Source organism: Lithobates pipiens, unplaced genomic scaffold (assembly GCF_037356315.1).
Source record: "Lithobates pipiens isolate NorthernLeopardFrog02 unplaced genomic scaffold, aLitPip1_a1.2 Scaffold_3, whole genome shotgun sequence".
In the NCBI taxonomy this organism is placed as follows: Eukaryota; Metazoa; Chordata; class Amphibia; order Anura; family Ranidae; genus Lithobates; species Lithobates pipiens.
Window position 1 is genome coordinate 84,696,150 of NW_027507790.1, and position 16,092 is coordinate 84,712,241.

The window sequence follows — 16,092 nt, forward strand, 5'->3', positions numbered from 1 at the left end:
GTAGTATTTTGCATATCTGGAACACAGGTAAAATACAATACATTAGAATACTTTATGGCATAGCTAATCGATTATAGATTACCTAGCCAAACCAATGACAAAGGAATCATTTAGTTCCCCTTAGGAAATCAGTGACACCTCAGATAGAAAGTTCAAGAAAAATAAGAATAAAAAAAAACACCTCTACCTTTATGTTTGAACACATTCTGCACTAGATAAACAAAATGGTTACTTAAAGCGGGAGTAAACCTGCTGCCTTTTTTTATTTTATTTATTTTTTTAGACCTGCAAGGGAAAAGGCATAATGAGCTAGTATGCACCGCATACTAGCTCATTATGAAATACTTACCTTAGAATGAGCCCCCGACATCTCGCCCGATCCACGCCGAGGGAGCTGACATGTTCCCTCGGCGTGTCTTCCGGGTATCCCTCGGCGTGTCTTCCGGGTATTCCAGCAAACTCCAGCATCTGCCAGGCTTTCAGACGAAAATCCCTGTGCATGCTCCGCTGCAGTTGGTTTTGCACAGAGCAGCCCAGATCCTCCTCTTCTTGGGTCACTTTTTGCTTCTCCAAGCCCCTCCCTCGGAGTTCCCCTCAGCCAGCAGCTTGCTATAGGTTGTCACCCAAGCCGAATCAGAGCTCCGTATATCCATTCCGACACAGAGCCCTGGCCTGGCCCCGCCCCCTCTCTCCCCTGATTGGCTGACTTTGACAGCTGCGGGAGCCAATAGCGCTGCTGTTCTGTCTCACCCAATCAGGAGACGCGTACTGGATGGCTGAGGGGATTGTGGATATCGCTGGAGAGAGAAGGAGCTCAGGTAGGTAATTGGGGGGTTGCTGCTATACAGAAGGTTTTTTATCTTTATCTGCATTAAGATAAACCTGTCTTTGCAAACACTTTAAGTAGGTAGAGACTATCATGTAGTAAAATAATTGCCGCCTGCTGTAAGGAAAACCATCTTTTCCATCCAGATGAATAAATTATATATATATATATATATATATATATAAATCACAATACTCATCTGCTTGGTTGATATGTTTATCAAGTGGAAATCTTGAGGCGTTTGATCCCTAGCCGTGTTTACTTGTCATTGTGAGTAACCACCTCTAGGTAAGAAGCGCATTAAGATATTGTGCATCTGTTTTATTGGTTATTTGCTTTGCACAGACTATTTACACTTTTCTAAATATAAAGAGGGAAGGTACTACCGAAGAAGTTTGACCTAATTTTCTCACATACAGTGCACATTTTTTTTTAAACAAATTTAAGAAGGGGAGTGTGGACTAGTGAAAGAAATAACAATCCTGGACCTAAAGCTTTATGTATTCCATAACTATGAAAGACCATTCTGATACTCAGTAATGGAATAAAAAGTTAGCAATATATACAAAAACTAATGCAGGGACTGGGGTTCTACACTTTGCAGTTTGTAAAGACCACATGAAAAGGGGTACTCTCACAAAGTGATAGCCAAATTGCATTGTAGAGGTTAGGACTTAGACCAGTCCTTCCTTCACATTGCAAATTATATATTTCAGTAGCCCTTAGCAAATCATAGATTTCAGATTAAAGTATAAAAGAAAAAACACTTAGTTCTGAGGAGGGTACAGTAGAGATGTGTTAGAGCACCTACCATGTATCCATGAACATAAGACTGGGTCTTATATTAATTTTGGTTACAAAAAAACACTAGGGATTATTTTCAGAGGATGTCTTATTTACGGTATGTACAGTAATCTATATTTATTCAAATACAGTCATGTCATCTTCTTCAGGAACATAGTCACAACTCTCCAAACTTCCGGCCTGAATTTCTTGCATCTCCAGTGCCTTTTGAACCATTGGGCCCAATCTCTATTGTACAGCAATAGAGCTCTCCTTAAAATTATTATTATTATTATTATACAGGTTTTCTATAGTGTCAACAGTTTGCTCAGCGCTTTACAACATGAGGGCAGACATTACAGTTACATTACAATTTGGTACAAGAGGAATCAGAGGGCCCTGCTCGTTAGAGCTTACAATCTAAAAAGGAAGGGTCAATTGATACAAAATGTAATAGCTGTGGGGGGGGGGGGTGAACTGATGGAGGAAGTAAAACAGTGTTAGTTAGAAGCAGGATAGGCTTCTTTGATGAGAAGGGTTTTCAGGGATCATCTAAAGATGGATAGATTAGGAGACAGTTGGACAAATTGGGGTAGGGAGTTCCAAAGGATGGCAGAAGCTCTGGAGAAATCCTGGAGGTAAGCATGGGAGGATGGTGACAAGAGCTAGAGAGCAGGAGGTCTTGGGATGAGCGAAGAGAGCGGCTTGGTTGGTATTTTGGGACAAGGTTAGTGATGTAACTAGGGGCAGAGTAATGGATGGCTTTGTAAATTATTGTTAGTACTTTGAATTTTATTCGTTGGGTGAGTGGAAGCCAGTGCAGGGATTGGCAGAGAGGGGTGGAGGACACTGAATGGCTGGTAAGGTGGATGGGTCTGGCAGCGGCATTCATTATGGACTGAAGGGGGGATAGTCTATGTAAAGATATTCCGATGAGGAGGGAGTTGCAGTAGTCGAGGCGAGAGATGACCAGGGAGTGAAGCTTGGTGGTATCAGTTAAAAAGGGGCTTATTCTGGAAATGTTGCAGAGGCTAAGGCGGCATGATTTGGACAGGGCTTGTATATGGGTCTGAAAGGACAGTTCGGAGTCTAAGGTTACACCTAGCACCCTGGCATGTGGGAACGGACTGATAGATGTGCCATTGATCTTGACAGAGAAGTAAGGTGAAAGGGCACGTGGGGAAGGAAAAATTAAGAGCTCGGTTTTAGATAGATTAAGTTTGAGGAAGTGGTGTGACATCCAGGCTGATACGTCTGTTAGTAGATCAGTGATGTGGGAGGAGATTATAGAGCTCTCCTTAAAATGAGTACTCCTTGTCCATGTAGCCTGCTCGTAGTGTATTGGAAACACAGCGGTCATTGATTTTATTCCATAAATTCTTCACCCATGTCACAATCTCTTGCAGGCTAGGCTTCACAAAGTTTCTATGCCGATTTTTCTCCAAACAATTTTTAGTATATTCATTGATTTCCGTGCGCAAATGGTCCTTCAATGGCTTGCTTATTGCAATATCAAGAACAAGGAGATAAGCAGTCATTACTACAGGGAACCATTACTTGATCTATTCTTCTCTCTGCAAGGAAGTTCTTCATGCATTTTGTGTTGTGTGCTAGCTGAATCCCAGACAAGAAGGCCTCATTGGCCACCTCCATACAAGTGGCAGCATTATAAATCAACCCACTTCCTTATAACTGCTTCTGTGCACCAGGCTTTTTCAATTTCAAGAACATAAATGCCTGATACGGTTTATGTGAATGAAGCCATTCAGCCAGTGGTGTGATTGTGACAGGCTCACCTGGGACAGAGGCTTTTGAAGAGACTGAATGCCAGCTTACCGACTATGGGCCCTGGCATTTGGGGGAACTGTGCGCTTTGTGAGCTGTATGCCTGGGGACCCCTTGAGGTGGTGTTACTTTGGATTCGGGTCCTTGTCTCCCAGGACACACAGACTCTGGGAACCCTGTGTATGCCATATTGAAATGGCGACTGGGAGGATATGCCTTGGATTGCTTAAAATGGGACAGAAATATTTATCCACAATATCTCCCAGGATATATGTAAAGACTATTCTTGGTTTGCTTGATTCTGAACGCAACATGTTAGTTGAGAGAACTGATCCCATTGGCCTGTAGAACTGGGTAGGAGCCGGACAGTCTACTCCTACTATAGTTTGTTGCCTACCAGGCTGAGGAGGGGGGAGATCACTGTTTGTATTGTTAATTGTAATTAGCTCTTGCTATTATGAGAAGGTGTCCTGTGTTTATACTACTGTGTGAAGCTTGGTGACCACAAGTCTGTCCTAAAGGTCATGTCTCTGAGTCACCTAGTCTGGGTAAATGATTTAGTAAACTAGCTCATGTTGATTTGGTTTCTGGTTACAGTTGTATTGTTAGAGTAATATGAGCAGGAGGGGGGGGGGGGGGGGGGGGGTGGGGGGAACATCCTGTAAACTGTATATAAAGACTTGTAATTTTGGCTCTAATAAATGAGTCCATGTTGAGCAGCTAAACAAGTCTCGTCTTGTTTTGTGCTTGTGAGCAGTTGTAATATCTGATATCTGTATTCAGACTGGGAGGAAGTGGTATATGATGAAAGCACTCAAGTGGAGTTTGGGGACATTTCGTTACAGCGATGCTTTGAATTCTTCTGGGGATAGTTCAAACTGTGGTGCCTTTGAAAGGGCAAATGCTTGAATATCAGCCCTGTGCACAACCAAAGCAGTTGCTCTCTTGTCAGCAGTCCATTCACAGGTGAGGTCTTCCAGTTGAAGAAATAATGGCTGTCGACCCAATCCACTCTTGCGCTTCTTAAACATTTCCCTCGTCCACCTTTTGACTGAGGTTACCGTACTCTGCTCGTCATGTTCAGACCATTCGGAAATCTAACTTCATCTCTTTGCAGAAAGCCGTAAGATTCTTGCCTTGGGAGTCCTGCATGGTTTCTTTCCTGTACTCGATGGAATAGTGCTTTTTGCACTCATCTTGTCTGGGGATCAAAATACTGTATTAATATGCCATACACATCAAGTGCGCAACAAGTCTCAAGTCTGTCTGGCTGACGATCTTAAAGTGGTTGTAACCCAAAAAGAAAACATCCGCTGCTCACACAAAATGCTGAGCAGGTCTTGCTACAAAACAATGCCGTTGTTGCTATCAGTTGCTAGGACTACCAGTGAAGTAATTCAGTGGAGACCCCCTGCACCTTCCGGCTCCCACCTGCTTTTAACACAAGTGTCTTTCACACAGCATGTCCGTGTAACAGCAGGACTAGAGCTGAAAGTTGCAGCGAATCTGCACGAAAGATAATGGTTGATTGGTAGGCACACTGTTTTTCCAATGGGGAGGCAAATGTACATGGGGTAAGCTCTGAAGGGAACACAAAAAACTGGAGGGGGCACGGAGGGGGACATAAATGTGCATAAGTGGGGGCTCTGAGGGGGACACAGACATGCATGGGGAGCTCATATGTGTATCAGGGGGCCCTAAGGAGGGGCACAAATGTGCGTGGGGGAGTGCTCTGAGGGGGGCACAAATATCCATGGGATTATCTGAGCAGGGCTCGGGGGGGGGTATAAATGTGTGTGAGGGGGGTCCATGAAGGAGACACAAATAAGAGGGGAGGCTCCGATAGCTGATAGGGACACAAAATGTGTGGGGGAACCCTGATGGGGATGCCAGTTTGCAGGGAGGCTGATGGGAACACAAAATATGTGGGAAGACTGACAGGAATAAAGACGCAAGGTCCCTTGCACACTGGAAGTTTAGTCCCAGTGCATGAGGCTCCGCATTTAGGTGCAGGCGGAGGATACAGGAGCACCGCTGCCAGACGATTGTCCAATTCTATCCTATTCTGCTGCTGTGGATCATTTATAAAATAACTGATTTTTTTCGGCCCGCAAATTTGTGTAAAGTACACAATGTGGCCCTCAAGGTGAAAAGTTTAGAGACCCCTGCTTTAAAGCATGATATACAGCATAGTGCTTGTTCTGTGTCATTTACCCCCTCTCTATGTTCTAAAAATTCTGGAATAAAACAAAATGTTTTTACGAAAGTTCCCGTGTCCCCCGTTTCCCCATCCTGTACTCTCCCCCTGTCAGTCCAGGAGTCATCCTGACATTTTTAGACACAAAAATAAACCTTAAAGTCATTGTAAAAATATGTAATCCATCTTGTAAAGAGACTTTATAATGTCCAGTGCGTCTCCTTTTGTAACGTTATAAAAAAGATTATATACCAGTAATGTCCAGTGTGTCTCCCTTTGTAACTTAGAGGAAAAAAATAAAAAATAAAGATACTGATGTTATATCATCTTTTTATATAAAACTTTGTCGAAAATACCTTATTTACAGTGTTCACGTGATCAGCTGGAGCTCTTCTTCCCTGCTCCGAGCACAATCTGAGAAAGGAGACACACTGGACATTATATCATATTTTTACAAAACGGATTACATACCTTTAAAAGTATTTTATTAGGGCTTATTTTCAGGGTAGGGCTTATATTGCAGCCCTCCCTGAAAGTCACGCTAGATCTTATTTTTGGGGTAGGGCTCATTTTTGGGGAAACGTGGTATTAGGTTTTTATTGCAGTTTGTAATGCCATTAGGGACAGTCACACTCTCCAATTTTCCCTGTTTACTACTATCATTGAAAGTGAAAGAAAAGGAAAATCTCAAATTTTGGATTGTCCAGAGAAAAGTAATAGAGGGAAAGTATTCCAATTGGGACACTAGTTCTGGTGACCCGGAAGGCCCCAGAGGATGCCCCTAAAGAATAAGTTAAGCTTTTGAATATCCAGGTTGCAATATGCAGAAAATCCATCAGCCCCTGCAACCCCCGGCTCCCTGTTGTGACAGGCGATGGGGATCTTCTCCTTCGGCTCTGTCAACCTCTGCAAAAAACGTCGCCATGCGGGGGTCTGTCCACCCGCCTAGCCGCGTAATTCATTTACACAGTTCTGTGAATAGAAAACTACAAGCGCCAGCAGCCTTTACGGCTGTCAGCATATAGTTCTCAATGAATTACCACAAGACTATTGAGCGCTGTGGTAGTTCATTGATGCTTCCTGGTGGTGTGTAAGTACTTGGGCGTACGATGTATGGTCAAACAGCTTTCACAGAGTCTGCAAGAGCCCTGCATTGCACCCACAATTTGCCGATTGTGGGTGCAATGCTTTCTAGGCTTCCAATAAAAAAAAAGAAATAAATGCACATTTTTTTACCTGCAAAAAGCATGTGCATTTATTTTTTAAAAGGTGAACTTATCCTTTAACCACTTCACACAACAGATATATAGTGGCAGGGCAACCGCTCTGTGCCAGATCACGTACCTAGTACATGATCTGCCACTTTCGGGTCTGGGGCACGCCACTAGCGACCCACTCCGTTCCCACACAGTGGGAGCCAAGCGGCGGGTACTGCCGCCACCCACCAATTGTACAGTATACAGGCAGAACGCTCATCTGCATATGTAAATTAGGCAGATTGCTGTTCTGTCAGTAGGGAAAGTATTGATCCTATGTTCCTGTAAAGCAGGAACATCAATCCATGCCTTCCTAAAGTAAAAGCACAGGCTAGGCACACAGTTAACCCTTTGATTGCCCCGGATGTTAATCCCTTCCCAGCCAGTGTCATTAGTACAGTGACCGTGCATATTTTAGGCACTAAATCACTGTGTTAGTGTCAATGGTCCCCAAAAAGTGTCCGTTAGGCCCCTTTCACACTGGCACGACATGTCGACGACCGTCGTACAACTGTGAATCCGAATTTGCCCTGCGACGTGAAGTCTGACGTCAACGAACAGGGATCAGACTTTGATCCCCGACAATACCAGGCACTGTGTCTGGTATGATCTTTAAGGGAAACTCCATGGAAAATGTAAAAAATAAAAAAAACAACACGGCATGGGTTTCCCCTCCAAGAGCATACCAGGCCCTTCCATCTGGTATGTATTTTAAGGGGGTCCCCCATACCCAAAATCTATACCAGACCTTTATCTGAGCACACAGCCCGGCAGGTCAGAAAAAGGGGTGGGGACGAGCGAGTGTCCCCCCCATGAACAATACCAGGCCACATGCCCTCAACATGGGGGGGTGGGCGCTTTGGGGCTACTTATATTGGCTCGGGGCAGGGTCACCGGGTGATGACAGAAGGGGCGGGGCTGCCATATGACATCGTCCTGCCCCATCCCACTCCCAGGATTAGAGTGGGATAGAGCGTTGCATCAACATTGGAAAAACAGAGCGAGAAGACCTGGCAAAAGAGCGAGAAGACAGTGGACAAGACCTGGCAGAGGCAGAAGACAGCAGACAGAGGGAGAAGAACCGGAGAGGGCTAGAAGACCCGACATAGGCAGAAGACGTCGCCAGAAGAGGGAGAAGAGACGGCGGAGCGGTCTTAATAAATTACTTTAAAAACCTGTGTACTGTGTTATTTTTGACACTTTTTCTTTTGGGTGAATGGGTAGGGGTACAATGTGCCCGATACTCATTCACATAGGGTGGGGAGCCCCCTTGTTAAAAGGAGGCTTCCAGATTCCAATCTGCCCTGTCAATTAAAGTAAAGCAGTGCCGTTACACAAAAAATAGCCTGCTCATGAAGGGGGTAAATCTGCATGGATTTCCTCTCACTTCCTATTTTGGTTATAGGACAGGAAGTGAAGGTAAATCTCTCCAATAGGTTAATTCACTCTTCGGTCATTTTCATTGGCCTGGTCAAATCAACGTCATTCCTGCACAGGAGTTTATTCATCTCAACATTGCCAAAACCTGTACACAGAGCTGTGCGTGAGCAGCTAAGTGTATAGAGCAAACAAGCAGGTAATGCAATTTTAATGCAGGAAAGACATAGTATATTTCTTGTGCATTAAAATCCTACTGGTTGGCCAATTCATTTTTCTTACATAAAGTTCCACTTTAACAGATCAAATACGATAAATCCTTAAAGCAACTTCCTGCTTGTAAGTTCACATCCAGCCCTATGGAAGTGAATTTTGGCAATGCCTTGGTCTACAAACTAGATACTGTTGCATTGGTTACTAGCAGGAAAAATGGAATTACGTACCGGTAATGTCCTTTTCCAGGAGTCTTTCAGGACAGCCACCTTAGAGACACCGGCCCCTCCCCTCTGAGGAAACACCGCCTTCAATTTCATAATTTAAGCCTCCTCCTCCCTTCGTTCCTCAGTTCTTCCAGAGTACCTCCGGCCAAACTGGGGAGACACAAGAACACGTCAAACAAATAAACTTTTTAAGTCTTACCTGACGGTCTCATGTAATGAGTTCCCGATGATCTGCAACAATTTGGGTGGGAACCGGTGCTGTCCTGAAAGACTCCTGGAAAAGGACATTACCGGTACGTAATTCCATTTTTCCCCAATCGTCTTTCAGGACAGCCACCTTAGAGAGGATAAGCGAGTATATTACCTTAGGGTGGGACTACTGCCTGTAGCACCTTACGACCAAAGGCTTGGTCTTTGGCTGACAGAAGATCCAGTCTATAGTGTCTCACAAACGTAGAAAAACTGGACCACGTTGCAGCTCTACAGATCTGTTCCGGAGATGCACCAGCCCACTCTGCCTGAGAAGTTGCCACGGCCCTGGTTGAGTGTGCCCTAATCCCAGCTGGAGGATCTAATCCCCCTGCCACGTATGCCTGCCCAATGGCTAACCTTAACCATCTAGCTATGGTACGTCTAGAGGCTTTGGAACCCTTCCTGGCCCCTGAAAATAAAACAAAAAGTGAATCAGTCTTTCTGAACTGACTTGTGCAGTCTAAATAATGAAGAACACATCTTCTAACATCTAGTCTGTGAAACATGTGTTCCTGTTCTCTAACTGGATTTGAACAAAATGTAGGTAGCACAATCTCCTGCATCCTGTGGAAACTAGAGGCTACCTTAGGCAAAAAGGCCGGATCTATCTTCAAAACCAGACGATCCGGAAAAACCTGAAAAAAGGGAGCCCTGATAGAAAGGGCTTCGAGTTCACTTACTCTTCTTGCTGTAGTGATCGCCACCAAAAACACCGTTTTGAGAGTGATCAGCTTTAATGAGCAAGATTCTAACGGCTCAAAAGGTTCCCCTGTGAGAACCTGTAAAACTAAAGAAAGATCCCAAACTGGGAAGGGGGAGCTTGAAGCCGGCCTCTGCCTACCTAGGGCCCTGAAGAACCTTACGACCCAAGGATCTGACGCTAGATGTTTCTCTAAAAACACGCTCAAAGCGGAAACCTGAGCCTTGAGTTTTCCAAGCGCTAACCCCTTATCTGCCCCTGCCTGTAGGAACTCTAGAACGGCTACAGGGCTGTGCACGTTGAAGGAACCCTCTGAACACCAGCTGTTAAACCGTTTCCATACCTTTAAGTAAATGGACTGGGTTTCCTTTTTCCTACAGTTTAGAAGAGTGGCTACCAACCGGTCTGAGAAGCCCTTGGCTTTCAGCAATTCTTCCTCAGAAGCCACGCTGCCAGGTTCCATCGTCCTACCTGAGGACAGAACACCGGACCTTGAGACAGGAGATCCTCCTGCACTGGGAGAATCCAGGGGGGTTCTACAGACAGGCCCTTCAGGATCGAGAACCACGGCCTCCTGGGCCAGTGAGGTGCAATTAGAATGAGGGTAGTGTTCTCCACTTGAAATGTCCTTAATACTGCTGGAATGAGCACGGGAGGGGGGAAGGCATAGCACCTGGAGAAACCCCAACTCTGTGCTAGAGCGTCCACCGCCAATGCCCCGTCCCCCCTGTTTATGGAGAAGAAAGTGGCTACCTTCGCGTTTTCCCTTGCGGCAAAGAGATCTATTGCAGGAATCCCCCATCTCCGGGTGATCATTTCGAATATTTCCTGCTTGAGAACCCAATTGCCTTCTCTCAGAGTTCTCCTGCTGAGAAAATCTGCCACCTGATTTTGTTCTCCCTTCAAGTGGATTGCTGAGAGGGACAGGATATTTGCTTCGGCCCATCTGAGGATGGCTTCCGCTAGGGCCCATAAGGACTTGCTCCTGGTGCCCCCCTGTCTGTTGATGTAAGCTACCACCGAGGAGTTGTCCGACCTTACCCTTACGTGATTCCCCCGGAGCTCCTTCTGAAAGGTTCTGAGAGCTAGATCTACTGCCCTCAGCTCCCTCCAATTCGAGGATCTCCTCGAGTCCCTCTTTTTCCAAATACCCTGTATTAATCGGGAGTCTAGGTGTGCCCCCCAACCTGAGCTGCTTGCATCGGTCGTGACCACCCTGGAGGTTGGCATGACCCACTCTAGACCTTGGGACAAATTTGCTCCCTTCCTCCACCACCATAGGGACCTCTTCACCTGATCTGGAATCGAAACCAGAGAATCCAAAGATCCCTGGCTGTGATCCCAAATTTTCAGCACAAATAATTGTAGAGGGCGGTAATGTAACCCTGCCCACTGAACCGCTGGAAGAGCGGATGTCAGCAACCCTAGCGCTGACATGATCTTCCTTATGGAGATCTGGTGGTTGCCCTGAAGAAACAACAGAGCCCTGTCTATCTTTTGAATTTTCTCCAAAGGAAGAAAGACCCTTTGTACTGTTGAGTCCAACTCGTACCCTAGGAAAGTAACCCTCTGGGAAGGGATTAAGTTGGATTTCTCCAGGTTCAGGAGCCAACCCAGGCTTACTAACAGGTTTCTTGTGACCTGTAAATCCTGAATTAACTGTGCTGGGGAAGGGGCAAACAGAAGGAGATCGTCGAGATATGCGATCACCGAGATTCCCCTGAGACGCAGAAATGCCAGAACTTCTGCCATCACTTTGGTGAAGATTCGGGGGGAAGAGGATAGCCCGAAAGGAAGCGCTCTGAACTGAAGGTGTAGTACTTCCATTGGAGTTCTCACTGCCAGTCTGAGAAAACGCTGGTGGGACTCTGCGATGGGAATATGCAGGTATGCATCTTTCAGATCTATTGATGCCATGAAGCAGTTCGGAGGAAGGAGTGCTTTTACTGAGTAAACCGAATCCATCCGAAACCTTCTGTAGGTAACTGAGACATTCAGGGGCTTCAGGTTCAGGATGAGCCTGAATTTCCCCGAAGGTTTGCGAACCACGAAGACGTGAGAGTAGAAGCCTCTGCCTGTCTCTCCTACTGGAACCCGTACTACCACCTCCTGTTCTTCCAACTCCTGAAGAGAGGAAAGAAGGGCAGATGATTTTTCTGCGCATTTTGGCAGCTCGGTGACAAGGAACCTCAGAGGAGGGAGTTCCGAAAACTCCAAATGGTAACCTCCTCTGACGATCCCCAAAACAAACTGATTGGAGGAAATCATTTCCCACTGTGGGAGGAAGGCCCCCAATCTTCCTCCCACCGTGACCCTGTCACTGAGATTTTTTGGGCTGTTCAGGAGGGCGAAAAATTGCTCCCCCGGGGCCCTTGCTTTTGAGTCCCCAACTTTTCTTCTGCTGAACAGTACGGGGTGGTACAACCCTTTTCTGGGGACGAGTCTTTCTTTTGGCTTGTTCCCCAAATTTCCTTTCAACAGGAAAGGCCTTTCTTTTGTCTGCTGTGCGATCTAGCACTGCTTCAAGACCTGGTCCAAACAGTAGATCTCCTGTAAAGGGGATTCCACAAAGTTTAAGTTTGGATGCATTGTCTCCAGGCCAGGTCTTCAGCCATAAGGCTCTCCTGGCAGAGTTGGTCAAGGCCAAGGACCTTGCCGACATTCTCACGGATTCCGCCGAAGCGTCCGCTATGTAGGCTATCCCTTTAAGAAGCATGGGAAAGGAGGATAGAATAGTCTCCTTTGCTGTCCCTGCTTCAATGTGTGCGCTAATCTGGGTGAGCCAATACTCCATGTTGCGGGCCACCACCGTGGTTGCCATGGCTGGCTTAAGATTTCCCTGTGATGAATCCCAGGCCTTCTTAAGAAGGTAATCCATCCTTCGATCCATAGGGTTAGAAAGTACCCCCATATCCTCAAAGGATAGATCAGTGTGTCTGGACACCTGGGAAAAAGCAGCGTCTAGTCTGGGAGATTTATTCCAGACGAGAGTCTCTTCCTCCGAAAAAGGAAACCTACGTCTTAATGCCCCGGAAAAGAAAGGTTTCCTTTCGGGATCCCGCCATTCCTTCTTGATGGTATCGATCAAGATGTTATGCACTGGGAACACCCGCTTCTTTTGTTCCCCCATGCCCTTGTACATCCGATCATGGAGTGACAATGTCTTAGTTTCTTCTTGAATGCCTAAAGTGGTATGAATCGCTCCCAAGAGCTCATCCACATCCTCCAGGGAAAGCTTATACCGCGAGATTCTGTTGGATTCCCCATCCAACACCTCGGCGTCAGACTCCCCCTGGGAGTCTGAAACGACACTGTCAATTTCTTCCTCAGCTTCCTCCCTGGGACCCTCTGGATTCTCTCCCCTTGCAGGAGGAACGTCCACAGGGCTGGATGGTACACTCTGCTGCGCTGGTGTAGGAGTGCTCGGAGGCTGGGGCCACTGAAAACTGGAAAAAAAGTTTTGGAAGGACTGAAAAGGTACCAGAGAGTTCCTTCATAGAAGCTACCAGATCTGCACCCTGCTCTACTGCCTGTTCCTTAAGTAAATCCTCAATACATTGTTTGCAAATAGCTTTAGACCAAGAGTCTCCCATAGACGTTCTACATGAAGGGCACTTCTTCTTAGAACCATGGGGGGACTTGCTCGTGGCTTTCTGAAAGACACAAAACACAGGAAGGGGCAGCATGAGCCTAAAAAAACAGCAACACCAGCGCTACATAGAGGACCACCGGGAGTGCCCCCCCTAGGATCAACCATCACCAGGATCCCAGACACACTACCCTTCCCCCCGACCACCAAGGAGGAACACCAGTGGAGCTACTGGATACAAGTAAGGGAACATCTCCCCAGGTTTCCTCTTACCTTCGAGTGGCTGGTGCTGTTATCTCCAGGAGTTTTTGAAGCCTCTGCTTCGGACATTCTCCCGTTGAGGAAGCGTGGAACGAACGTGCCTCTAACAACTACCTGTGCAACTGTGAAAAGAGAGGCTGCACCAGCCGAACGCTAGGTTCCCCTTCACGTGCCGCGTCCGGAACCGGAAGACGCGGATCGAACGAAGGGGTCCGCCCCCACCGGAACTGACGTCGCCCGCCTACCGGTCCGGCTTCCAGCTCCCAGCCGGCTGCATACACAGGGGGGCCCTGGACGCCTTCGTTCAGTGCCCCACTGGGCGAAACGCAGGGATGAACCTCCCCAAAGACTTCCTGCTTTCCCCAAGCGAAGATTGGAGTGCGTGTAAAGGTCAGTCGAGTATTCAGCTTCCCCAGCCGACTGGACTGTTTGTTCCGTTGAAACACCCGCGGGTGAACGAACGGACGACCCCATAAACTTCCTGCTTTCCCCAAGCGGAGTTTAGGGTATATGGACAGTACGAACACTTCAGCTCCCCGCTGATAGGACTGTCCTGGACCGACCGATGAATGGTCGGATAGCCGAACGGGGCCGGGGCTCCGCTCGGATGGCTTCAGTTTCACCAACCGAATTCAGCCTTAAGGTTCCTTGGCGGTGTCTCCCCGCCGGAGGAAACACCATAACTGAGGAACGAAGGGAGGAGGAGGCTTAAATTATGAAATTGAAGGCGGTGTTTCCTCAGAGGGGAGGAGCCGGTGTCTCTAAGGTGGCTGTCCTGAAAGACGATTGGGGAAAATATATAGTTATGGCTGGTTGCAGATTGAAACAAGCATTATTTAAAAGTGAAGTACATGTAAACTAAATTACATTTGTACACAATACTGATATATGAATGACGGCTCTCCCTTGTAGAAAGTGCCTGCGTGAAAAAAAAGCAATTAGGGTCTGTATGGTGTGCATGACTACACACATATACATGTGTAAAAATTTGTCTAGCTCCCACAATTTCAAGTATTATAGGGGCGAAGGTGTGATGTACAAGTAGCGCCACCCCCGAAGGAGCCACTTGAGAATATTAGGTTCTTTGTTCTGCCTCTCGACCCAAAAAACAAACAAACAATCTCAGCCCCTCTGGCACACCTGGTAAACAAATGTTACTGTAGACACAATAGTAGATGGATACAAGTTGTTGCGAACCAAAAAGTATTTTACTGAAAGACTTATCATAAAGCAAACCGTAATTACACAACCAGGCTCTTTAGGAAGCCGGACTGGCATTTGGAAGGCCCAGCGATGTCTGTACAGGCACCCACACAGCATGTCCATCCATCCTGGTCATCTCGTGGTCTCCCCTGATCTGCCTGGGTAACCCCATTTACTTTCCTGGCACCAACTCTCCTGTGGTATGAGGGGGCTGCAGTTTCCCTGCTGGAGTATTCCCTAGGGCCACCTGTCTTCGGGACTACATATCCCAAAATCCTCCTCTGATTGGCCCATCTTCGGCCAATCAAGTGCTGGCATCAGCAGACATGCTATTAGGCACAACTTGGCATGAGGAGAAGGGGGGGAGAGAGAAAAATTCCCTGCAGCTGCTGTTGTCTGTGTGCCCATCAGCGCCATTGTCTGTATCTGGAGGCTGACTGGATGAGCGGGGAATTTGGCACTCGCTACATACACAAGCACTTGCGAGTAAAATTTGAAGTAGGAACAGTATTTTCCTTTTTTTTTACTGATCTAAAAAACACAGCACTAGCTTACTTATAGTTATGTGCCGGTGTTCTATTGAAAGCTATGGGCTGCATTCCAAGCAGAAAAAAAAATGCCCAAAACGTTGACCTTTTCGGTGCCCATGTTTGTTTTCTAAAGTGTTGTATACAAGTAATAATTTCCTATTTTTTTTTTATAACTTTTTTTTTTTTTTTACCCTTTGTTGCATCTCAGTACTGCCAATTTCCTGCAGCCTTATTGCAGCGCTTTCCAGCTACATACCTGCACTTCAGCGATGGCTGCTTGGCATTTTTCAAGGCAGTAAGGAAAACCAGTGGACCATGCCTGTGTAATGTGTGTTGAAATGGCCACTTTTAGTCTCCACCGGAAACCTGTGTGACAAGGTGACAAAGCAGAGGCACAATTGGGGGACAGAGAGCGCGTCATTACCTTATAAAACGGAAAGTGCCTGGACAAGTATATTCATGGTAGGTTTTTTTTTGGGGGGGGGGGGGGTTAACACTCAAAATGTGCTTTATTGTCATATCGGGTAAACAAAGCATACAGATTGACATAAAACAAAACAGAGATCGTTGATCATAGACAGTAGCAGGAAAAACAAAAGAGTATTTCCAGTAGCATATAACATTCAGAATGCACTGTAACAAAAAAGTGAATATATGGTTTGGACATGTAAAAGAAAATTGCAGACAAAAAGGGCAGTGCAAAAATGCTATATGCGGCTCAGGTAGAGGTCCATGGGGCCCATACCTTATCATATTTCCACCGACACCCTCTATTTAATTCTGTACATAGGCAGGGCGGCCTCAATCAGTGCTTCCCAGGAGGAGAGGGATGGGGGAGCTGGTGAGATCCATTTTAGAAGAATCTCCTTTTTGGCATAGAATAGGAGGTGGGA

The 16,092-nt window shown here is 46.4% G+C and overlaps 1 protein-coding gene across 2 annotated transcripts in view; it reads right to left on the reverse strand.

Annotated features, from left to right (window-relative positions):
- P2RX4 (purinergic receptor P2X 4) overlaps positions 1 to 16,092 on the reverse strand; it is a 105,994-nt gene that overhangs the window by 43,465 nt on the left and 46,437 nt on the right. The window contains exon 9 of one of the 2 annotated variants that reach the window (XM_077461987.1): positions 1 to 16. This exon is cut by the window's left edge and continues 78 nt beyond it. In XM_077461987.1, coding sequence (XP_077318113.1) covers positions 1 to 16 — 16 coding nt within the window. Of the gene's footprint in view, positions 17 to 4,105; positions 4,596 to 16,092 lie in introns of those variants that run through there. The other variant, XM_077461988.1, reaches the window with a different exon arrangement.